Consider the following 24,934-nt stretch of genomic DNA (forward strand, 5'->3'; position numbering starts at 1 on the left):
AAAAATTCTAACTGTTAAGTATAGCACCCTGTAGGCACACAAGTTATATAATGATGCTAATGGAAAAGGAAATGAAATTCAGAAACAAAACCAATTAGGAGACTATTTCTTAAGGCATCTTTTCTAATATGCCCTGTGAACTGACTTAATAAACTTAAAGAGGGCCTAGAGACTAACTAAATCCTTGGCTCTTGGAAAATCAAGTATGTTTCAAGTTTCATACATCAATCTTACTGTAGGCAGGAAGATTATGAAATGAGCATAAATTTCTCAGGACAAAAATAAACAGTATCCCTTCCCCCCCAAATAATCTACGGTCTAGATTATATAAATTTTATTTATTATTATTTTTCAGGGAGAGGCAAACATGGTAAAGAAAAGCTAAGAAATGCTATAACCTAAATGTAAATCTGATATGTGCCTAAGTAGACATACTCCTTTCCATTTATTTCCAGATTACCAAGGATCTTCAATTGTAAATGTTTTAGGTTACAATGGAGAAAGAAATTATCTGATGGATTCTGATGGATTACCACAGAGGATCAGAGATTCAGAGCAAAAAAAGATGTTCTAGGTCAATTAATCCAAACCCCTTATTTTATTGATAAGACAACTCAAGCCCAGAGAGGTAGGTCACGTGGGTAGTATGCGGCAGAGTCAGGATTCAAACCCAGTTTTTCAGACTCCCAAACCAGCAAATACTACACTATACCATTTTCAGAAAGTCCTTTGCCCCCAAGAGATATTTCATACCAATTAATTCTAACACTGGTGTAGAACTAGTTGGTACAAACAAAAAGAGGAAAGGGTTATAAAATAGGAAATACTGTTATCTGAAAATAAGATATATGACAATAATCCCAACGTTATATATTGATACTTTGATACATGAACATCACAGCTTATATAGAAAAGCATTTATGAGTCTCCACATAGTTGTGGGCCACCTTCTAAACTGTGTTAGCAAGAGAGCAAAGAAATTAGGAAATTTTTGTCTAGTAAAAATTGTCTAATAATCACACACACAAATCTTCATTGTATTCCACAGATCACTCTGAATTGCATCTAAACAATAAAATAAAATGCATGAAAATTGAATCACTACAATTTTGAACTTTTTCCCTTACCTAAGGTAAATAAAGGTGGCTGGAATTTTTGAAGGGAGAGGCTATACACTGTGACTGGTCTGGCAGGTTTTGCCTCTACTATTTCACCTTTCTTCATCAAAGTTGAAAGTCTCTGTCCATCTTTCTTTAAAGCAGAATAGCTAACAAGGGTTAAAAAAAAATCTCATCAGATATTAATGTAGTACACAAATAAAGGACTGCCCTGAATTAAATCTATCATTAACTGAAGTAAATCATTCTACCCTGTCAAACTAAAATTTCACTTTTGATAAAATGGATTAATGTTTTATGTCACAATGGTATCAGAGATAATGAGAATTCCTTAAACATCTTTGAAGCTAATATATCTTATACTGGCATTTTACTGAGCAATGGTGCCGCTTCCAATCTTCAGTCAATTATTCGGTCTAATTCTCTGCAGTCCCTGGCACCACTACCCCAAACTTCAGAATTCTGCAGAATGAAATGAAGGAGAATGTGACAGACTAGAGTAAAAGAATGAGATAAGATTTCTCAGGGAACCATGACCAAATTCTGCTGAAATAATGACGTGATTATTCATGATTTCTCAAATAATGAAAATGCTTCATTTTTACGTGAAAGGAAGTTTTCTTGTTTTAAGATTTCTGGTGGAATGTTATTAAAAAACAAATAAATTACCCACTTAAGAAATCTTGTTGTGTGGTCAAGTTTTATGATTAAAACAGGAAAGCCTTGAAGCAACTACTACAAAGAAAATACTGAAAGTCGACTTAAGTAAATTCAAAAAAACCAAATATTTAATTATTGGGCCCAAAGTATAATTCACACTGCTCCTGTCTGTTAAAGCAATTTATATTTCAGTCAACTTTTACTATTTTTCAAGTCAAATGTGACTCCAAGTCATATAGTATAACAGGTTATAGTTTTCTTTCCCTCCAAATAAGGGAAACTAATTTAATTAGTGTCTATTTCAGGACTAAAGCTTGAGTATATTTTTGTTCTGTTACTTATGAACATCTTTTAATGACCTAAATGAAATAAAATACTGTAAGTTATTATAAATTTAATATTTAAAAATCATTTAGAACACTTCTCACAGGGATTCAATTGTCCTTCTGAAAACTAGTCAACACAATGAGTAGTATGCTCAAACTAACGTTAGTAAACATAATAATTAATCAATGTCCATTCAATCTCATCCCTCTATGTCCACGTACTCAGAGGACACATCCCCGGTCTTTTTTGTTTTAACAATATGAGGAAATGTAAGCTGCTAGTCCTTGAAAGCAAAGTCCATAATCTGTTATTCAGTCACTCTAGTGCACATCAGGCTCTCAAAAGCCTCTGACGCATATCCCTCAATCAGTCCAGATTAGATATGAACAGCAACCTCTAGGGCAGCTCTTTTCTGAAGAGATGATCTGATGCTAGAAAAGAGGCCTAGGTGATAGTAAATATTGTAAATAGAATCTCAAAGCTTAGTGTTCACTCATATAACATGCTATGTTGACACCTAGGCCTAGATGATAGACCACTTCCTGTGTTCTCTATGACATGATAGCATTTCTTAGAGATTATCAGAATGTTCACAGGATCCTATCTAAATTAATATCATATGCATCTATCTGATCATTCACTGTCATATTTAATGTATGCTCTGCTGAACTCTATTACACATAAATGGAACTCTAGTGATTTTTTTACTGTGGAAAGCATTAAAAGTTTATTATTATTAATATAACTTACAGAGGGGGCACTTGCATTATATTTCCTGTAAATTTCTGGAGAATACCTTCAATATCTTCTTGCTTTATCTGATCTGCCAAATGTGGGGGAAAAAAAAATATTGACTCTACACATGACAAAAGAAACATGTGTCATTTTCATTCTAAAAATGTATTCACTTTATTTTTTAAAGTTGCACTATGATGTACACATTACTTACCAATATCTTACTTCTATAAACATAAAATAGCAAATATAAATCTTGCTGTGAGAAACGGGAAGAAATACAGTACAATGTATCTTATTTTAAAGATTAGATGTCTTTTGTCCTAGTTTCCATGAAAAAAAAACGGGCCAATGACCCTTTATGTGTTAGTCGATGCTTACTTACTAAGGGTTTGGGAAGATATGAAAAAAAAATCCTGCAATTTGTCCTGCAGTGATCAATACCTTGGAAAATAAAAAAGGTAAACACACTGCAATGTGTATCAGGGAATGTGGCCCATTGTTAGGGGCCAAATATTTTGATGTCTCACTGAGGATTATGCTTTATCCTACCTTAATTGTCAGTTGCCAGATTCAGAAAACTACTTAAATGTCATAAACTTTGTATGCTTAGATTTAGTTTTGCTTAAATGAACAAGCATCTGTCTTTGTTCTTCCTTCTTCCTGACTTTTACCTCACCATCTCCAAATTGCCTTGAAACCACAACAAATAATCTATCTGGTGGGGAACCAGGGACAGGAATGTAGTCACTAGGTAATTTACACTTTGAGACAGAGAACATAAAACTTCTAAAACGTTTGACACTGGTTTTCAGTTCCTTTTGGTTCTATCCTTTGCCAAATAAAATTATATTTCTCTAACTAAAGAGCTTCAAAAGTTCAATATAAACTTTAGCTCGATAATTACTGTCATCAATTTTGGAGATTTTCATAACTTGCAATCTGAGGATTTTGAACTAGTTCCCAAATATTGATTAGCAATCTAAATCACAGAAAGATTATGTAATTTGTGGGCAGAGTCAGCAGTATCACATGTTCACAATACTCTCACTAGTCTCCTTTCCTACTTTTTCTTCTACCTTTTCGGAACTGTATCTTAATTTTTATTCTAGTACAGATTTGTTACAACAGATCTTATATGGCAAATAGCAAACAAAAATCTTGTGATTAATTTCTAAGTTGTATACAAGCCTTTGTCACACCAAGGGCTCCACAGACTGATCAAATTTTAAAAAAAAGAAAGAAAGAAAGAAAAAAAAAAAAAACAGGACATCCCACCCTCAGACCTTTAATATTAACAGAGCAAGAAACAGACTGACCCTAGTTTGACCTTAATCCTTGAAAACTACACAGGAACAAGTAGCTAAAGTTTACTGAATTCAAATAGGAACAGAAAAAATGCAAAGCACAGGAAATACTAAGATCAAGTACTCTGGTGATATTCAAGTGCTTCAGAACAGTTCTATGTCTATAATCTCTTCTACTAGGGAAGACCAAGGACGGTAGATCACTTGAATTTGGGAGTTCTGAATTGCGGCAAGGCTAAAACTGATTAAGTGGCCACACTAAGTCTAGACCAATAAGGTGAGTCCATGAGAGTATAATGCCATTAGGCTGCCTAAGGCTGGGCAAACCAACCCAAATTTTAAAAATGGAACAGGTTACATCTTCCATACTTATCAGTATCTGGATTGGGCTCATAAGTGGCCACTGTACTTCCAGCTTAAGCAAGATAGAGAGATCCAGTCTCAAAAATTAAAAATGAAAAAAAGGAAAGAGTTTCATATCATCATTATATAAAAGCAAGTTTCACTAGGAATAAACTTTTATTTAGTAGGCTTTATTCTATGTTCTTTAAGTGTTCCTTCTCTTGATTCCAGTTCCTCTCTGACATCTCATGGTATATAGAGAATTTATTCCATGAAGAAAAATTTTATCTCCACTGAAACATAATATCATAATTACTATTGATACCTTAGTTATACCAAGTGGATATTTCTAAAACACAGATGGCAAATGCTTCCCACAATGTCCAGCAGCTGTTTAAAGAAGTGACATTAATGATAATGCTGTAATGATTCATAAATCAGTCAAGGCCACAAGAAAAAAAAATGCATGCTGGAGGTTGTTATGGAAAAACCTTTACATGTGAAACATAAAATAAGCCAATTAAGGGGAACTTATCAGAAAAGTTCTGATATGTTCAGAAATCTTCAATGTTGCATCAATCCCAATATTATGGGTGTCGTATTCAAAGTTTTGCATAGTCTGGTCACTCCTTAACTATATTAATGTATATCCCTCTACTATCAAATGTAAACTATGTTACATAAATACAAATTACAATTAAAAAAAACATTTTGGGGATAGGAACAGGTAAATGAAATATTCTAATAAACCGAGAATTGATTTTACTTTTTGACTGAATCCTTATGAAAATCTTTTAAATAAATATTAGTATTATTATCACCTAAGTAAAGCATAGACTGTAGAGCTTTAGGGTCATAGTAATGAATATCTGTATATCAATTCTCATCAGAGTACTATAAACATATATGAAGGAGACTGTGTTGAATTTTCATGGAAGCAGAGCATAGTAGGCGAATTAATTTTCTTTTTAACAAATTCTTGAGATGACCATATTTACATGGCATTCACCTTTCCCACCTGGAAAAAAAGATTTCTAATTGGATTTCAATTAATTAGAACTTTATCATATTTTCAAAATATATATACAAAATAACTTTTTAAATACTTGAATTGCAATATAATTTAAAAGCTCTGCTTTAAAAGAAAGCCTAAGAAGACATAAGTGCATTTTAAATTTTGCCGACTGATCAAACGGGGTACAAAAGAAACTGCAGAGCTGAAATTCTAATAGCTAGGAAGGTAAATGAGTTCCAGCAGCTACCTAAACTCTCTCCTACCGGGACAATGTTGTAACTCAACACAAGAACACAGGAAGACTAGATAAGCATTCATCTCCTGCAATTGAGTCAAGTGGGAAAAATATCAACCACAGGCAAGAGTTAAAAAAAACAGAACCCTACAAATAATTCACACTTTGTGACAGAATAATGGGGGTGAACTTACTGTATAAACCTACTGTTGTTATAAATAGAATGAGCACTGTGCAGGTTGCTAGGAGACCATTTCATTTATCTTTTTTTTTAGAGTAATGAAAAAAGGGATGGTAGATAAATTAAGATGGGCCCCAATTAGTTCTGTTTTACTTCCAAGAGAAAATAACTCTTTCTCTGCCATATGTTTACATGTTCCAAAAACAAGAGGAAAGAATTAGTCTTAAAACAGTGGCCCTACATACAAAAACTAATGGGCTCACTTATTTAAAACAGTACAAAGTAGTCTGTAAAACAGAGATTGTAAGGCAGGTAAAAAATGAAAAAAAGTTCAAAATTGTAACTACAAAAGGATTTGGACAGGAAGTCGGAATGAAGGAAGAAGGGCAAGTAGTCATTTTGAAATGGTCTCCCTCAGGATGTATTTCAAATGAAGCAATTATAATGAAAAATGTTAATGAATATAATCTAATCCATGTGTTTATTCACTAAAATATTTATTAAGGGCCTAGATTTATTATTAATAGCTGAAATTTATGTAATACAAGGTTTACAAAGATCTCTATGTGTTATTTCGTTTGACTATTAAATACAAGGGACTGAGCTAAGCACTAAAGGAGATAAAAATACATGTTTCTCCATTCTCAAGAAACTAGCAATCTAAAATGTGGCAAATAGATCAACTAATCCACTAATTTCGAACTTCTCTGGTTTATGTACATTGTTTGGAAAAGTGAAATCACTTAAGATTGGTTTTAAATTTAAAACAGAGTTCAGAGTAGCCTTCCTTCCTCTTCTATTTGTTAAAACCAAAGCAATTTAGATTTTAATGTTATAAAGATTACTTCCTACCGTAAGGTTTTTCTTCTGTAATTTTCCCTGTTGAATCCAGTGTATCAGTAGCTTTCCCCAATTCTCCAGTAGCAATATACTTCTACAGGCAGAGGAAACAAGCAAACCATACAATGAAAAGTACTCATGAACATCTCAAGGTTCCTATAAAATTTTATTTCAGTTTAAACTAATACGTTTGATCTGATACAAAACTAGGGTAATAATCAATGACTACATATTTGGTTGTTTTTTTAAATGCACTTTGACAAATTAAAAATGCTTCTGAAAATGTTCTGACCCCCAATATTATAAAAACTAAGTCACTTTTAAAATTAAAGCCTAAAAATACACAATGAAATGTAAAATACAAAAATAATATAATAGCAGACAATTTTTAAAATCATTTTCTGATGCCTAACTATGGCAAGGAGCTAGCCACTATATTCTTAAAAACAACATACCAGGGAAATACAATATAATTCATTAAGCATTTAATAAGTGCAAGGCCCCATGCCAGGCACAAAAACAAAACTGTCCCTGCTCTTAAAGAACTTACTAACCTTTACTAGGGGAAAATCACACGCAGAGGTAAGGTAATTTTTTTGGTGTGGACCTGTGGTTTCAAAGTTCTAGGGAAGTCCTAGTGTAAAAACTAATGTTGGTATCTTCTATATAACTTCTGGTGTTACCAAATTGTTTGGGGGCACTGAGAGGGTAACTTGCCCAGAATCACACATCTAGTTAGTTTATCTTTCACAAAAAGGATTTGAGGGGCAGCTAGGTGACTCAGTGAATAGAGTACCAACCCTGGAGTCAGGAGGACCTGAGTTCAAATTTGGCCTCAGACATTTGACACTTACTAGCTGTATGACCTTGGGCGAGCCACTTAACCCCAATTGCCTTGCCTACCCTCCTCCAAAAATAAATAAATAAATGAATGAATAAATAAATAAATGGAGCAAAAAGGATTTGAATGAACCCTGGTCTTTCTTACTTGAAGGTCAACCCTCTCTTTACTCTGCCAAGCTTCCTCTTGAATGAAAACTATATGCAAAGTAATTTGAGGTGTGGGGTAGAAAAAGAAGTAACAACTGGAGTGATCAGGGAAAAACTTTTATAGCAAGTGGCACAAGAGCAGAAAGATCTTACCCAGCTGAAAAAACTCTGAGTAGAGATCTGATGACAAAGTAAGGTATATAGCTTTCATATGTAAGCCTAGTTATCTTGAGAGGGGTTCACCACCAGAGAGGGACATTTATCAGGTGACACACCTTTTTGACCATGGTAATTCATTAAAGTATTTACAGTCTATGAAAGGGTGGCATCTTCTTTGGAGAGGGAATGCCCACAGTGATGAAATGGAATCATAAATAACTCGGAGCATTGTAGGGTTTTTTAAATATAAGAACAATTAATTCACCTATCCTAATGAGAGGTAATAAAATAAAGCTTAAACAACTTGAAAACATGAATAAAAAGTTAAAACCACATAGAAAGCCACCTTAATTTCATGAACATCATATTTGTTATTGTTCAGTTGTGTCTGATTCTTTGTGACCCCATTTCGGGTTTTCTTGGCAAAGATAGTAGAGTGCTTGGCCATTTCCTTCTCCAGCTCGTTTTACAGATGGGGAGATTGAGGCAAACAGGGTTAAGTGACTTCTCCAGCATCACACAGCTGCCAAGTGTCTGAGGCCAGATTTAAACTCAGGAAGATAAGTCTTCCCAACACTAAGTCCAGCACTCTATCCACTGCTATACATTCTCATAATAAAGATTATATTTTCTGTCTCTACTAAATTTCATTTTTATCAGAATTACTAATTATGTTACTATCAGTGCAGAATTAGTTCATCCCTAGTCCATTGCTAACCAAAGGCTCCGCTTATCATTCCAGAATAACTACAGTACATTTTCGTTCATTCTTCCACTTGCCTATCCGAAACATGTTTTCTTTAGTGTATTGAAGGTTCATTATAAAAAACATAATGAAAATACTGTTTTTATTTTTTAAAAGGGGGTATTCATTGCGTTTCTCAGAAATAACTCATTAATCTCACTATGAGTGCAAATTTATAGCCAATGGAAGACATAGTGGTGAAATGAGAAAAAATTTATATATACATATGTATGTATATAGATGTTATATATGTATGTATACACCCTCACACACACACACACATATGTGATCCTCAGAGCTCGTTTCATCTAACTCTTAGAGATAAGGAAACCAAGGAAACCAAGTTTGCTTAAGTGATTTTTTCCCCCCACTGTCACTCAGGTAGTAAATATACAATGTGAGATTTGGGCCCTGCTACTCTTGATTCCAAGTCTAACAATCATTCTGTTGGAATAAAAATGTCCATCTTTTATGTAGTCTATAAGAAAATCCATGCCCCCTTTGACAGTGTCACTGCCTTCATCTAATTTAATTAAATTCATCAAATATGTAATATTATGCATGCAAGGTACTTTGTTTGCACAGTACATATTACAGAATAACTCAAGATTTGTGCATACCATGCAGAAAGATTTGATTAAGGTTGTAATTTTAAAAAGCCAATATTAGTGACAAAAGTAAGCTGCTGATAACTTTCCTTAGTCATACCATGTTGGCTGTCCATTTTCTGCTATGATTTTGTTCTATTATCTCCTATAATGTAGAATACAAGTACAAAGATGTACAATGAAATCATTTCTATTTTACAAATGGCCCAACTAACAGTCATCAGAATGGCTGCTCTGATTAGAAAGAATGGTTAATAGAAATGACCCTGAACAAAGGCTTCCATATATTATCTCACCCCACTAGACTAGAAACTACATGAAGGCCATGTCTGATTCATCTTTATATTTCCCCCACTTAGCATTTAAAGTCTTACATAAGTTAGATAGTGAATGGATAAATGCTAAAATGAGTTCATGCTGAATAGGCCCTAACTTTGTAACACTTTCTATAATTGTATAAGCTAAATACAACATGAATTCCTTTACTTTCCCTCTAATTAACCTGAGACATTTTACTTAGCAAGTCTCAACTCTTTTTAGAAGGAGAAAGTTAATCAGCATTTCTCCTAAATATGTTTGACTTACTGTAGACTCTCATCTCATTTTCCCTGTTGCCTATCATCCATTTGGCAATTATGTGATATCATTTATTACTATCTCTCTATTTTAGTTGTGCTAGCACCAGCTTTGGAATAAGGATACCTGGATTCAAAGCCTATTATTTACTACATTAGGCAAGTCCTAACCTCCATGGATCTCAGTTTCCTCATATTCAAGATGAAGGGGATGAATTAGATGGTCTCTAAGGTCCCTTCCAGCTCTAAATCTATGATCCTATGAAATAAACTATGAAGTTCTTGAGGGCTGGGATCATGCCTGATATACGTGCTTCTTGTACATTCCCCACAAAGCCTTATACATATAAGGTGTTTAACAGGCTACCATAAAATTATAGGCATGCTGAAGAGGTTCTAATTTATAATGAAAACTGTCTATTCAGCATCCTCCCATGAAAGGGAAGGTTACTAAGACAATTCTCTAGATTACATAATAATAATAATATACATATATACGATATAATAATAGTTGATATTCACATAGACTTTAAGGTTTGTAAAGATTATTTATACACGCACACACACACACATATATATTCTCATTTGATCCCCACAATAATCCTGTGAAGTAAGTGCTGTTATTAAATCTACATTATACTGAGGACTTAGAGAGGTTAAGTAGCTTGTGCAGGTTCACAGAACTAAGTATCTAAGGCAGAATTTGAACTTCTGATTTTCCTGACTCCAGGTCCAACACTACCGATTATTGTGCCACCTATTCATATCTAAACTGTGACTGTTTGCCAGTTAATCAGATAGTTTATTTCATTTTGTTTTATGTTTATAGAATGTGAAAATAAGAAATGAATCACAGAATTTAAGGGTTAGAAGAAACCTCAGTGACCATATAGTCCAACCCATACCAGAAAAAGAACAGGCACTGTAACATACCCAATAATTGGCCAGTCAGCCTGTCTGAAGACCTTTAGTTGCGGTGAAGCAACTACCTTCCAAGGCAGACCATTCCACTTTTGGATAGCTCTAATTATTAGGAAATTTTTCTGATATCAAGTCTAAATTTGCCTCTTTTTACAATATTGCAACATTACTTGCAGTTACCGTGGAGGTGTAAAGCCAAAAACACCACCACACAGGAGGGCTGCTAGCAGAGGTTCTTTGATCTGCTTTTCTAAAGGAAAACAACTTTAAGGGGTTAACAATCTTACTTTCATTAAACATACATACATCATTCACTTAGTTCAGGGGGGAAAGTCAGCACCCTGAACTTCAGGGTAAATACAAACAGAGAAAATAACACAAATCAACAGGCTTCTAACTGTCTGATCATCACAATACATAGTTATGAGAAAGAGAGAGAGAGAGAGAGAGAGAGAGAGAGAGAGAAGCAACAACATCTGGGTTTTCAAAAGCTGGGGGGTGGAGGTAGGGTGTTCCTTAACAGCTACCCAGTCTCATCTGGCCAAATCACACACTCTTCCAATGAATGAGCCCAAAAGCAAAATGCTAACCTCAGAGTATATACTGTTCCCAATCAATGACTCTTGATTCATCAAAGACTCAATTCAAACAAAGGCAAGACTCAATCAAAGGCACTTGACTGCCTTATGGCTGAGAAACACTCCATTACAAATATCCACCCAGTGCTCCTACTTCTGCACCACAGGGTCAAAACAAACAAACAAAAAAAAAGTCTAACCCCTCTTGCACGTGCTAGTTTTCTAACAATATTTAAAGAAAGCTGTCAAGTCCCATCCTGCTCTCTCCTTAGTCCCCCAAGTCTTTTCTTCTCAGGCTAAACATTCCCAGTTACTTCAATTACAGCATTCTGGTTACCTTCCTCTGGAGGCCCTCCATCTCAATAATGCCTTTCCTAAAGTAATACTCAAAACTGAACACAATACCTAGATCAGAGCTGAGTACAGATGAGCTAATGCCTGCTCATTCCCAGACATTATGCTTCTCCTGATGTAGCCCAAGATCTCATTAGCTTTTTGCTAACTTCTCATGTTGATTCAAAGTGACTTATTGTATATCAATCATTAAAACCCCCAAGATCTCTTTCAGAAAAACTATCTAATCATGCCTCCTTCATTTTCTTATGAAGTAGTTCCTCTGAACCCAAGTTTAAGAAATTACATTTATCCTTTTTTTTTTTTGTTTTTGCTTTTTGGCAGGGCAATCAGGGTTAAGTGACTTGCCCAAGGTCACACAACTAGTACATGCGTCAATTGTCTGAGGCCAGATCTGAACTCAGGTCTTCCTGACTCCAGGGCTGGTGCTCTACTCACTGCGCCACCTAGCTGCCCCGTTACATTTATCCTTATAACATTTTGCCTATTAGATTTAGCTAATGATGTGCTAACAGATGTTTAACAAATGGCTCTTTAGGGAAAATGTATGCAAGGTACATTTTAAAATTTAATCTCACATTAACATTTTCTCCATCACTTGCTGAAGTCTAGACAATCAACAAAACAATCATTCAAGTCATGATTTATACGGTTTGCCAATTTCTGAGGTGTAAGTGCTCACACTGAAAATTTAACAATCAGCTCTTGCAAGCTAGTTCAAGCTGACTCTAGCACATCTCTGTATCTAGCCCAACGTTATAGCCTGTTAAGATATTTTTGGATCCTGGATGTCATCCAGTATATTAGCTGTCCCTCTCAGTTTTGCATCATCTGCAAATTCCATAATATCATCTAAGTATGTCACTGATAAAAATGACAAACAGCACAACTCTAACCACATATTCCTGGGTCATGCCACTGAAAACTACAAATTATACCAAACAATTGGTGATTCTGATTCTGGTCATTTAACTAGTCTGAAATCCATTTAACTATATTATTATCCAGCCCACATCTCTCAATCTTTTCCACAAGAATTACATGAGACATTCTATTTAGAACTTTGCTAAAATCTATATAAACCAGAGTTTCAGTATTCTCCTGGACCTGCCAGTCTAATTAGTTACCCTGTTCAAAAAAGACACGTTAGTTCAACGCAAACTACTCCTGACAAAACTTTGTTGGTTCTTTGTTATCACCAATCATCTCTTTAACAATACATTGTAGAATTTTTCCAGGAATCAGTCAAGCTTAAAGTGTATAGACTTTGTTCTCTTCCCTTTGTTGTAAACTGGGAAAATGTGTCCTACTCCAGTATTGTGGTAACTTTTCCATTCTTCATGAATTTTCAAATTATCACTTACAAAGGGTAAGTAGTGACATCCCATCAGTTCTTTTAGTACCCAAGGACATAGTTCTTCTGGGCTAGCTGTCCTGAATCTACCATAAAGCTAAGTATTTACTTTCTCCTCATTTATATTGAAAATCAGCTCCCTATTAGCCATTTTTGTTCTGTCCTTTCCAGACCCAAACTCATCCTCCTTAGCACAGAAAACAAGAGCAAAATGAAAATTAAGCAGCTCTTATTTCTCTGTTATCAATTTTCATTGTGCCATACCTGCTACGGGGGTTTCCTATCCCTTCTTTGATCCTTCTCTTTTCCCCCAAATAGCTTAAAGAAACATTTTATAATGTTCTTAGTTTTCCTGAGAACCTCTTATTGGGAGTTAATTTATATTTTCTTCCCTGACATCTTTTTTCTTTTTTTCTTTTTATTTAATATATTTAGTTGTCAGCATTGATTTTCACAAGAGTTTGAATTACACATTTTCTCCCCATTTCTACCCTCCCCCCCACTCCAAGATGGCGTATATTCTGGTTGCCCTGTTCCCCAGTCAGCCCTCCCTTCTGTCACCCCACTCCCCTCCCATCCCCTTTTCCCTTCTTTTCTTGGAGGGCAAGATAAATTTCTATGCCCCATTGCCTGTGTATCTTATTTTCTAGTTGCATACAAAAACTTTTTTTTTGTTTTTGAACATGTTTTTAAAACTTTGAGTTCCAAATTCTCTCCCCTCTTCCCTTCCCACCCACCCTCCCTAAGAAGTCTAGCAATTCAACATAGGCCACACGCATATCATTATGTATAACCCTTCCACAATACTCATGTTGTGAAAGACTAACTACATTTTGCTCCTTCCTAGCCTATCCCCCTTTACTGAATTTTCTCCCTTGACCCCGCCCCTTTCGAAAGTGTTTGTTTTTGATTACCTCCACCCCCATATGCCCTCCCTTCTATCACCCTGCCCCTTTTTTTTATCTTCTTCCTCCTTCTTTCCTGTGGGTAAGATACCCAATTGAGTATGTATGGTATTCCCTCCTCAGGTCAAATCTGATGACAGCAAGATTCACTCATTCCCCCTCACCTGCCTTTTCTTCTCTTCCTACAGAACTGCTTTTTCTTGCCACTTTTATGCGAGATAATTTACCCCATTCTATCTCTCCCTATCTCCCTCTCTCAATATATTCCTCTCTCATCCCTTAATTTGATTTTATTGCTTTTAGGCAGCTTCCCTCCATCTTCAACTCACCCTGTGCCCGCTCTCTCTCTACACATACATATATACATACATACACACTCACATATATATACATAAACATACATATATATATATGCACATTCCCTTCAGCTACCCTAATACTGAGGTCTCATGAATCATACACATCATCTTTCCATGTAGGAATGTAAACAAAACAGTTCAACTTTAGTAAGTCCCTTGCAATTTCTTTTTCTTGTTTTTTTCTTGATTACCTTTTCATGCTTCTCTTGGTTCTTGTGTTTGAAAGTCAAATTTTCTATTCAGCTCTGATCTTTTCACTGAGAAAGCTTGAAAGTCCTCTATTTTATTGAAACTCCATATTTTGCCTTGGAGCATGATACTCAGTTTTGCTGGGTAATTCTTGGTTTTAAACCTAGCTCCATTGACCTCTGGACTTTGTATTCCAAGCCCTTCAATCTCTTAATGTAGAAGCTGCTTGGGTTATTCTGATTGTGTTCCCACAATACTCAAATTGTTTCTTTCTGGCTGCTTGCAGTATTTTCTCCTTGATCTGGGAGCTCTGGAATTTAGCCACAATATTCCTAGGAGATTTCTTTTTGGGATCTATTTGAGGAGGCGATCGGTGGATTCTTTCAATTTCTATTTTGCCCTGTGGCTCTAGAATATCAGGGCAGTTCTCCTTGATAATTTCTTGAAAGATGATATCTAGGCTCTTTTTTTGATCATGGCTTTCAAGTAGTCCAATAATTTTTAAATTATCTCTCCTGGATCTATTTTCTAGGTCAGTGGTTTTTCCAATGAGATATTTCACATTGTCTTCCACTTTTTCATTCCTTTGGTTCTGTTTTATATCTTGATTTCTCATAAATTCACTAGCTTCCACTTGCTCCAATCTCATTTTTAAGGTAGTATTTTCTTCAGTGGTCTTTTGGACCTCCTTTTCCATTTGGCTAATTCTGCCTTTCAAGGCATTCTTCTCCTCGTTGGCTTTTTGGAGCTCTTTTGCCATTTGAGTTAGTCTATTTTTTAAGGTGTTGTTTTCTTAAGTATTTTTTTTGGGTCTCCTTTAGCAAGTCATTGACTTGTTTTTCATGGTTTTCTTGCATCCTTCTCATTTCTCTTCCCAATTTTTCCTCTACTTCTCTAACTTGCTTTTCCAAATCCTTTTTGAGCTCTTCCATGGCCTGAGACCAGTTCATGTTTTTCTTGGAGGCTTTTGTTGTAGGCTCTTTGACTTTGTTGACTTCTTCTGTCTGTATGTTTTGGTCTTCTTTGTCACCAAAGAAAGAATCCAAAGTCTGAGACTGAATCTGGGTGTGTTTTCGCTGCCTGGCCATGTTCCCAGCCAACTTACTTGACCCTTGAGTTATTTGTCAGGGTACAACTGCTTATAGAGTAAAGAGAACAAGGTTCCAAGCTTGGGGGGATGCGCCAGCTCTGCCGCACCAGCATTCTTCTTTCCCCAAGAACACCCAACCCAGACTGGACTTAGATCTTCAGCAGGCTGTGCACTCCTGCTCTGATCTGCCACTTAATTCCTCCCACCAGGTGGGCTTGGGGCCAGAAGCAACTGCAGCTGTAGTTCTGTAGCTGCCCCACCTCCACTGCCCCCGGGGCAGTGGGTGAACCACAAACTCCTTCCATTCCTGCAGCTTTTCCCACTAACCTTCTCTGTTGTCTTTGGTGTTTGTGAGTTGAGAAGTCTGGTAACTGCTGCAGCTCACTGATTCAGGGCACTAGGGCACGCTCCATCCGGCTCCTGGTCTGGTTGGTCCACGCTGCCCACGCTGGTCTCTGTTCTGCTCCCCTCCACTCCCAGCTCCGTGCAGGTTAGACCTTACCCAGAGACCATCCAGGCTGTTCTGGGATAGAGCCCTGTTTTCCTCTGCTATTTTGTGGCTTCTGCAGTTCTTCTCTGTTGTCTTTGGTGTTTGTGGGTTGAGAAGTCTGGCAACTGCCACAGCTCACTGATTCAGGGCGCTAGGGCCCGCTCCGCCCGGCTCCTGGTCTGGTTGGTCTGCACGGCCCACGCTGGGCTCTGCTCCGCTCCCAGCTCTGTGAGTGAAAGACCTCACCCAGCAACCATCCAGGCTGTCCTGGGCTGGAGCCCTGCTTCCCTCTGCTATTTTGTGGGTTCTGCAGTTCTAGAACTGGTTCAGAGCCATTTTTTATAGGTTTTTGGAGGGACTTGGCAGGGAACTCACTCTAGTCCCTGCTTTCCAGCCGCCATCTTGGCTCCACCCCTCTCTTCCCTGACATCTAATGTTATTTACATTCCAATTTAATACACTTCTCAAAACTATTCACCAAAACAATCATCATCATTAAAGAGACAAAAGACAGGAAGAAGAAAATGTTGGTAGTAATACATAGGTGACTCTATTTCCTTTTTTACTAAGTTTAAAACTCTTACTTTTACTTTTTAGAATTAAAACATGTCGGAGTTGGAAAAAACCTCAGAGGCCACTTGGTTAAACCCCATAAATGAACAAGAAATCATTTCTGTAACATATCTAACGAGATCATTCAGAATTTTTTTAAATACTTCTGATGAGATCTTCATTACCTCTCAAAGCCAAGTCCATCCTTCTTTTGGACAGGTTACATCATTAGGTCACTTCCCCCTACATCTAACCCAAATCTGACTCTCTGCAACTTCTACCCACTGATTCTAGCTCTTCTTTTTAGGAGTTAGCCAGAAAAATTCCAACATTTCTTCCACATGATAACTCTTCAAATACTTGAATTCTGTTATCATGTCCTCAAGGTTAAATAGTCTGTTCCTTCAACCAAAACCCTTGATCATCCTGGTTATCCTCCTCTAGTTGCTTCCCAGTTTGCCAATTTACTGTTTATTCTCCAGGCCCTATAACTAAGAATGTGAATTCAATTAATATTTTAATTATAACAAAAGTCCACTCTAGTAAAGCAATCTGCAGGATTTGTTATAACAAAATTTTTAACTGGTGCAATGTTTGAAATTTAGGACAATGAGAACCTCCTCTTGAACCATTCAAACGCTCTCTGAATCCCACTTCAAATGTTAAGAAAACAAAATTGTCCAAAAATCCTCATGTTTTCCATAAAAAAAAAAAAGAAATGAAGTATATTACAGAAAGGAAGCACAATCATTCCTTTTCCCCTTGGCCGATAATAAGAACCTCCTCTTGAACCATTCAAACGCTCTCTGAATCCCACTTCAAATGTTAAGAAAACAAAATTCTCAAAAAAATCCTCAATGTCTTCAGTGGGGAAAAAAAGAAATGAAATATATTATAGGCAAGAGGCACAATCATTCCATCCAAACAAAAAAAAAGTGTAGTAAATTCAAGCTATCAACAGCCATATAAAAAATCCTCCAAATCACTAAAAATTGATAGTAGCCATTTAAATTTTAATTAATTAAAATATAATACATTAATAGCATTTATCTAGCACCTACAAACTAAAACTGTCAAGGTTTTACCCCATTCCTATCGGATTGTCAAAGATTAAAAAAAAGTAAAATGATCAACATTAGAGGGGCTTGGCTGAAGGCAGGCAGTCACTCAGACTTGGCCGACGCTGGCCCGGCCACTTCAGAAAGTGGTCTGGAATTATGCTGCCAAAGTCATGAGATTGGGCACACTCTGACCCAAGGATAGGAGTACTAGGTCTGAGATTAAGGAAGAACAGGATCCTCAGGTACGAGTTCTAGCAGCTTTCTGTGGGGTCAAAGAGGTGAGAACTAAGGGGATGGCTGACCACTAGGAAATGGCTGAACAAATTATGATACATGAATATGATGAAGCATGATTATGCCATAAGAAAAAAAAGGTCACTTCAGGGAAGACGTGTATGAATCGATTCAGTAAAGTTTCCAGAACCAGGAAAACAACATATACAATAACAACAACAAAGACGGACAATTTTGAAGACCCTTAAAATTTTCAATATGCTTACAAAAATGTGAATATAAGCCGAGTATGAAAAGGCCCAAATTGAAGTGGCTAATATATATCCTAACTTGAAAAAAGCGCACAGAACACGCAGTACTGCAGTAAACTAATGCACTAACAATATGCTACACTTGGGGAAGGATGGTCCCTTTGAAAAGAAACTAGCCTTTAAAGGACTATTGCTATTTAAGATGCATCTGTGGAATTTCTTAGACTAGTGTGGAATTCTTCGTTTCAACAGTGACTATGTACAAGGCAGTGTGCTAGGATTGGGGATACAAAACATCCCATGACCTCAAGGAGAATATATTATGTGGGTGTGGGATAGAGAAGGTGGGAATATATATGCCAATGATGAAATACAAAGAAATTAAGAGGGAATAAGGACTCACAACTGCAGGGAAGGGAGAGGATCAGTGAAGTCACACTGGCGGCAGCTGGACTGTTTTAGGCAGAGGAGAGGACAGGGTGCACTACAGACAGGAGGAACCGCCCGTGCAAAATCCAAGCTGGGGAGGGTGGGTTGGTGAGGGGAAAATGGGGGGAACATGTTGTCTGTAGTGAGCAATGAGAAGGTACTAGGGCAGGTAGGCGGTGCAGTGAGTAGAGCATCGGCCCTGGAGTCAGGAGGACCTGAGTTCAAATCTGGCCTCGGACACTTGACACACTTACGAGCTGTGTGACCCTGGGCAAGTCACTTAACCCCAATTACCCTCCCCCCCAACAGAAAGGAAAAGAAAATAAGGTTGTATGAGTTCCCCTAATCTACTGGGGCAGCGAAGTGGCGCAGTGAATACAGCACCGGCCCTGGAGTCAGGAGGACATATTTTTGGAAATTTTTCTGTTGAACATATTAGTAGCTACTCCATAAAAAAAATTCTTCTCTATATCCCTTTGTATTAGGAATACAGAAATGAATGACACCCTCCCTTGCCCTGAAAATGTGTAAAACTTAATGGGGGCTGCAGTATGATCTTCACAAAAACATCGCAAGGAAGGACAAACAGCCAAGAAATCCAAAGTGCTGAACTAGACTATAAGGCAAGAGAGAATAGGGAAAAAATACAGGGGAAGATGTTTCATAGAGGAGGAAACACTTAAACTGAGGCTTAAATGAAGAGTGTTTCAAAGAGAGCTATGAAAGGAATACATTCCAAGTATTTAGAGCCAGAAAGTGCACACCAGACTAGGGGAGCAGCAAACAGATCCAGGACACTGGAGAGCATGAAAGAAAGGAATCCAGGGGCAGCTATGTGGCGCAGTCAGTAGAGCACCAGCCCTGGAGTCAGGAGGACCTGAGTTCAAATCCGGCCTCAGACACTTGACACATGTACTAGCTGTGTGACCTTGGGCAAGTCACTTAACCCCAACTGCCCTGCCAAAAAGCAAAGAATAAAAAAAAAAATTAAAAATATAAGAAAGGAATCCAAAATCAGGCTGGAAAGGTTGGCTACAGTCAGATTGCAGAGGGCCTTAAATGTCACGTTAAACTTCTAATTTATTATTCAAGTAACAGGGAGCCACTTTGAGCAGAGGAATGAAATGGTCAGAACTCCACAGAAGGAATATTTTTTGTGCCAGCTTGTAAAGGCCTGGAGAGGATAAGTATGAACCATTTGGAGGTACAAAACAACAGTAAACTAACAGAACAAACAGATGTGAGATATATTACTGAGGCAAAATCATCAGGGCATGGTAACTGATGGAAGAAGAGCTTGTTCCCACAGAATCACTAAGGACGCATGTCAAGAAGGATGTTAGCATCCTTCCAGGAGTCACAGGCCCACATAAAAGCATTGGCAAGCCCCCATGAGAATGGGCACGAAGCACTACCTAGAAAAGGACAAACATATCAGACAATCATTGAGGTATATCATAGAAAGCATGCCTCCTAATCTTTGTACAAGGCTTCCCTGATAATAATACTTCTAGCTCTGGCTCCCAGGCTTGCTACTTCTAGACCTTTAAATTTGGCAATCCCAACAAGTATGACTCCTGACTCAGTCTAATTTCTAGCTTTTCATAAGGTTTTTTAGACCCTGCTCTCTTCCTTAGAAGTGAACTGATGAGTTCATTTGGGGAGAGTTTAACAATGGTGCCCTTAGAAATATGGACAGAAACTCAGGAGAAACATGAATGGAACAGAGTGTGTGTGAGTGTGAGAGTGTGTCTGTGTTTTCAGGGTTAAGGTGATAAATGAAATCTTAGACTGTATGATACCCCAAAGGGAGAGTGCGTAGAGAGAGGAAGGACAGGACAGAGTCTTTACTTAGATATAAAGAAGAAAAAAGAGAGTAAGAAATGGCCAGACACAAGAAAAACCAGGAGAGAGTAATGTCTCTGAGTCAAGAAAAAAAGAGGACATGAAGCAGAGAACAGGCGAGTGTTAATAGCTACAAGAGGACTGTGAAAGAACCACCAGGTACGGCAATTACTAGGTCCAAAGACACGGAAAAAGTTTCTTCCTTTTTGGGGCGGGGGGGGGGCAGGGGAGATAGATATGGGAGGAGGGGGAGTTGGAGGAGGCAGCTAGGTGGCTTAGTGGATAGAGTGCGGGGCCTGGAGTCAGGAAGACCCGAGTTCAAATCAAGCCTCACATACTTACTAGCTGTGTGACCTTGAAGAAGTCACTTAACCTCTATTTCATTTAATCTACTGGAGAAGGAAATAGTAAACAACTAAACAGCATGGTCCATGGGTCGCAGAGTCAGACACAACTGGTCGTTAATAAAACAGCAGTCAAACTACAGAGAGCTGAGGGCTAAGTATGTAGTAAAGAAATGAAAGTTCTCTTTCTCCAAGTTCAATAGTAAAGAGTTCATCTTCAATAGCCCCTATTGCCTGTAAGATAAAATCCAGACTCTTTAGCATATTGTTCAAAGCCCTCCGCAATCCAGTCAAAATCTATTTTTTCAACTTAATCTCCTTTTATACACAAACCTTCCACTACAGGCAAACTGGTCTCATCATTCCCTAAAAATCGTATGCCTATTTCTCTGGACCTTTGTACAAGTTATTCTGTTTTGTTTTTTCTAACTCTCAGGTGGTCAATCAGTTCTCCATGCATCCACATCAAAGTCTCCCTTTTCTGCCACTCACACATCATCTTATTAGCTAACTTATCTTCAGGTGGTTCTGCTACAATGTCTATTTCCTGAAGCTAATGGGGAAGGCAGAACAAAGGGCAGCAATTTTTTCTCACCCTATCTGGGACTGGCACTTCTAACTGTTGTGTATGGTTTTTTTTGGTTTTTGTCATGACATATGATTTTATTTAGGTGAAGAATTCCCAATGGGGAGCAAAAACTCCCTCCAAAGTACAGTGATAACTAGAGTAGTTTACAGTCTTAGAATTACCTGAGGCAACTAAGAGGTTAAGAGCCAAGTACCTTTCAATGGCAGGTCTTGAACTAAGGTTTCCTGACCCCTAAGGCTGGTCTTCTATATACTAAGTCACCATGCCACTAACTCTTTAACATGCCCTTTTGCAACACGAAAAGTAACTCCACATAAAAAAGATGGAAGCCTTGCACCAGTGTTGTATAGTATACAACTCTTATGACCCTAGACCGCAAGACTACTCTTACAGCCCATCTTCTAGCCCCAAGACTCATGAACTAAAGCTCTAAGAAGCCTGTTCCAGGTCGAGGCCCAAATCTAAGTTCAGTGTAGTATTACTGCTTATTTGGCTCTAGCTACTGGCATTATTAACAATCCCAAATGATTTAACAGCTATATTATGTAAATGAAATCTACAGTAAAAAGACATTTACTTTTCCAAAATTCAACTTCACTAACCGGTCATTTGTCACTTTTACCTACAATGTTTTTAAAATGTGTTTACTAAGCAAACAGTATAACAAAATATTTAAACCACTTGCCTAGCAGAGTGCTTAATAAATGTTTGTTGAATTCCAGAATGACTATCTCAATTTGAAATGATTCACATCCATTTATTGGGGCAAGACTGGGCATAACCCGACTAGCAGTTTTTCACTAGCCATTACTTTGTATTGTTACACAGAATTGAAAGTAATGACCTGTATTAGTAGGAACTCTACAGGCAAATTAGGGAGCTCTCACTGTAGAACACGACAGATCTCTCTCTAGTAGAATGTAAGCTCCTCAAGGATGGGAGATGCTTTATAAATGCTAGTTGAATTGAAGCGAATATGGCTTTGTTACTTTTTAAAATTTCGTTTATATCTAAGAAATCAAGACTAAGAGAAACACTAACAAATATTTTTAGTTTGCAATATAGACAAGTCTTGTCTATTGACCTATTTGTTCCTAATTCATATTACATATATTTCTGGCAAAACCTAGAGGCTCTGATAAGAAGTTCTTCATTTTGGGCTTATTTTTAATTCTTTCAAGTCAATCTTAGATTAGGTCAAGATATAAGTGTACTTAATTTGGGTAGTATGCATTGACAGAATTATTCTTTTCAAGTAAATTCAGCAGGCATATATCATGGGCATATAACCACGCCAAGGGAAATCAATCTCCTTCTGCTATCGACAAAAAAATAAAGTGATATCCATGTAAGAAGTAAAAAAATAAAAGCTTTTTAAAAAATTCTTTGGAGAAAGAAGGGCATGTAAAAGATTAAACTCGACTGATTTTTAATTTAGCAAAAACAACAGCAAATATTTAGTAAGCATCTACTTGGTGGAATGAGACACAAAGCTGAAATAAAGCCAATTTTTACCTTCTTGAAGTTCATGGTGTCCAGATACAATAAAATAACAATAGTTTAAATCTGTACATTGCATTAAAGCATACAAAGTTAGAGCAGACAACCTTGTATGACAAGTGCACATAGAATTGCAAAACAAGTGTTATATAAGATTGGAAGTGAGGAGGAAGCAATGTGTATCAAGGGTCCTTACTGACCAGAAAAATGAGGCTAAGTTTCCTGAAGAGTGGCATCTGAGGTAGGCTTTAAAGGATGGAGAGAAAATTCAACAAATTAAAACGGAAAGGGAGTATAAGAAAGACAATGAGCAAAGGAGGTGGTAAGGCATGAAAATGCAAGGCACAAAGATGCAGAGGTTGGCTGAAGCAGTACATTGAGAGAAGTATTAAGAGAAAAAAAGCAAATTATAGAAAGTGTAGACTGTCAAAAAAACAAAATTTTATTTGATGATGCCAACTATTTTTTAAATGTATTAATTGAAAATTATGGCAAATTAGGGAAGAGAAAGGGCATGGAAGAAAGGGAAAGAAAAGACAAATATACACATAACCACACAAGGAAGAAAAGAAAGCATTATATACACAAAAGTAGAAAGAGAATAAATCAGTCAATTCTGAGCTAAGTGTTGTAATACCTTATTATTAATTTAGGTGGCTTTAAAGTATTATCACCTCTTATTTTATTCTTTGAAAATGCTAATCACCTGATTAGCTTCAGCACTATTAACAGTTTCATAGCTCTTAAATCTCTAAACTTTCAGAGACTATTTCATACTCTGTAGTACTGAGAAGATTATATGGCCCTCAGCCCCAGGTTCCTCCTATCCAACTGCCAACAAAGAACTCAAGATGAAAGCTAAATGTTCCCAGACACTGCTCTATTAGTCTATTATAATTAATTTGTATGTCATAAATATTATTCTGTAACATTAGATGGTCGGACTAGGGCAGAGGAGGTTCCTAACTCTGTGTGTGTGTGTGTGTGTGTGTGTGTGTGTGTGTGTGTGTGTGTGTGTGTGTCTAACCCCTTAGCACTCTGATGGACCCCTTCTTAGAATGTTTTTAAATGCATAAAACAAAACGCATAGCACTAAAAAAGAAACCAATTATACTGAAATACAGTTATTAATTTTTTTAAGTTTACAAACTCCAGGTTAATCACACCTGAACTAAAGTATCTTTCCATCTATAAAATACAAAACAGAACTTTTAAAAAATGAGATTCTGTTCTAACAAAATAGATTTCAACAACTGTTGATGAAATGTATCTTCAATATAAAGTAAAAAAAGTTTCACCAAACTCCAGTGAGACAGTTTAACTACCAGAAATAAAGCTGTTTTATAATAACTACTTAGAAATATTAACTATTTTCTGAACTGTACAGATTTCTTTAACTAGCTGTAGCTGTGCTTTTATATATATGCTATTCATATGTGAGGACCAGTGCCATCTCACACCACCCTCCAGACCACCTGTCTAATACACTGTACTCTAAGGATTCTAATCTTCACCACCTGCCTTGCAATAGTACCCTAAGGACCATAGGGCTTTTCTATCTGCCTTGTAGCAAAAAACCTTCCTAAATTGCTATCTCCTAATATTAGAATAAGAACTTCTCAAGAGCAAGGTTTTAGGGGGAAGAGTGGGGAAAAAATTGGAAAATTAAAAAATTTTTAAAAACCAATGTCAAAATTTTTCTACACGTAATTGGAAAAAATAAAATATTTGGGGAAAAAAGGGCAAGGTTTTTTCTCATTTTTCTATTTGTATCCTTCAGTATGATGCTTTACATAAAGTGAATAAAAATGCCTTTTCAAGTACAAAATCATTTATTCAGCATCCAAATGTCCAATAGTCTTGACACATTTTTAATCAAAAATTACCAACACAGATTAAAAGGTAGTCAATAAAATTCATCATTCTTACCTTAGAACCTGATAACATACTGGTCAACATTTTTGTTCCTTTTCCAATTCCAACCACTGCAAGTTAAAGAAAAAAATATGATGATGTTCTCTTATGGCAACCGGATTTTAAAATCTATACATT

General features: G+C 36.8%; 1 protein-coding gene across 2 annotated transcripts in view; it reads right to left on the minus strand.

Annotated features, from left to right (window-relative positions):
• Positions 1 to 24,934, minus strand: part of TRUB1 (TruB pseudouridine synthase family member 1) — a 44,303-nt gene that overhangs the window by 2,869 nt on the left and 16,500 nt on the right. The window contains exons 3-6 of one of the 2 annotated variants that reach the window (XM_036737114.1): positions 24,812 to 24,867; positions 6,773 to 6,854; positions 2,856 to 2,928; positions 1,128 to 1,267 (exon numbers count right to left, since the gene is read on the minus strand). In XM_036737114.1, the coding sequence (XP_036593009.1) occupies positions 1,128 to 1,267; positions 2,856 to 2,928; positions 6,773 to 6,854; positions 24,812 to 24,867 (351 nt within the window). The remainder of the gene's footprint in view (positions 1 to 1,127; positions 1,268 to 2,855; positions 2,929 to 6,772; positions 6,855 to 24,811; positions 24,868 to 24,934) is intronic. The other variant, XM_036737115.1, reaches the window with a different exon arrangement.

This window comes from Trichosurus vulpecula, chromosome 8 (genome assembly GCF_011100635.1).
Source record: "Trichosurus vulpecula isolate mTriVul1 chromosome 8, mTriVul1.pri, whole genome shotgun sequence".
NCBI lineage: Eukaryota > Metazoa > Chordata > Mammalia > Diprotodontia > Phalangeridae > Trichosurus > Trichosurus vulpecula.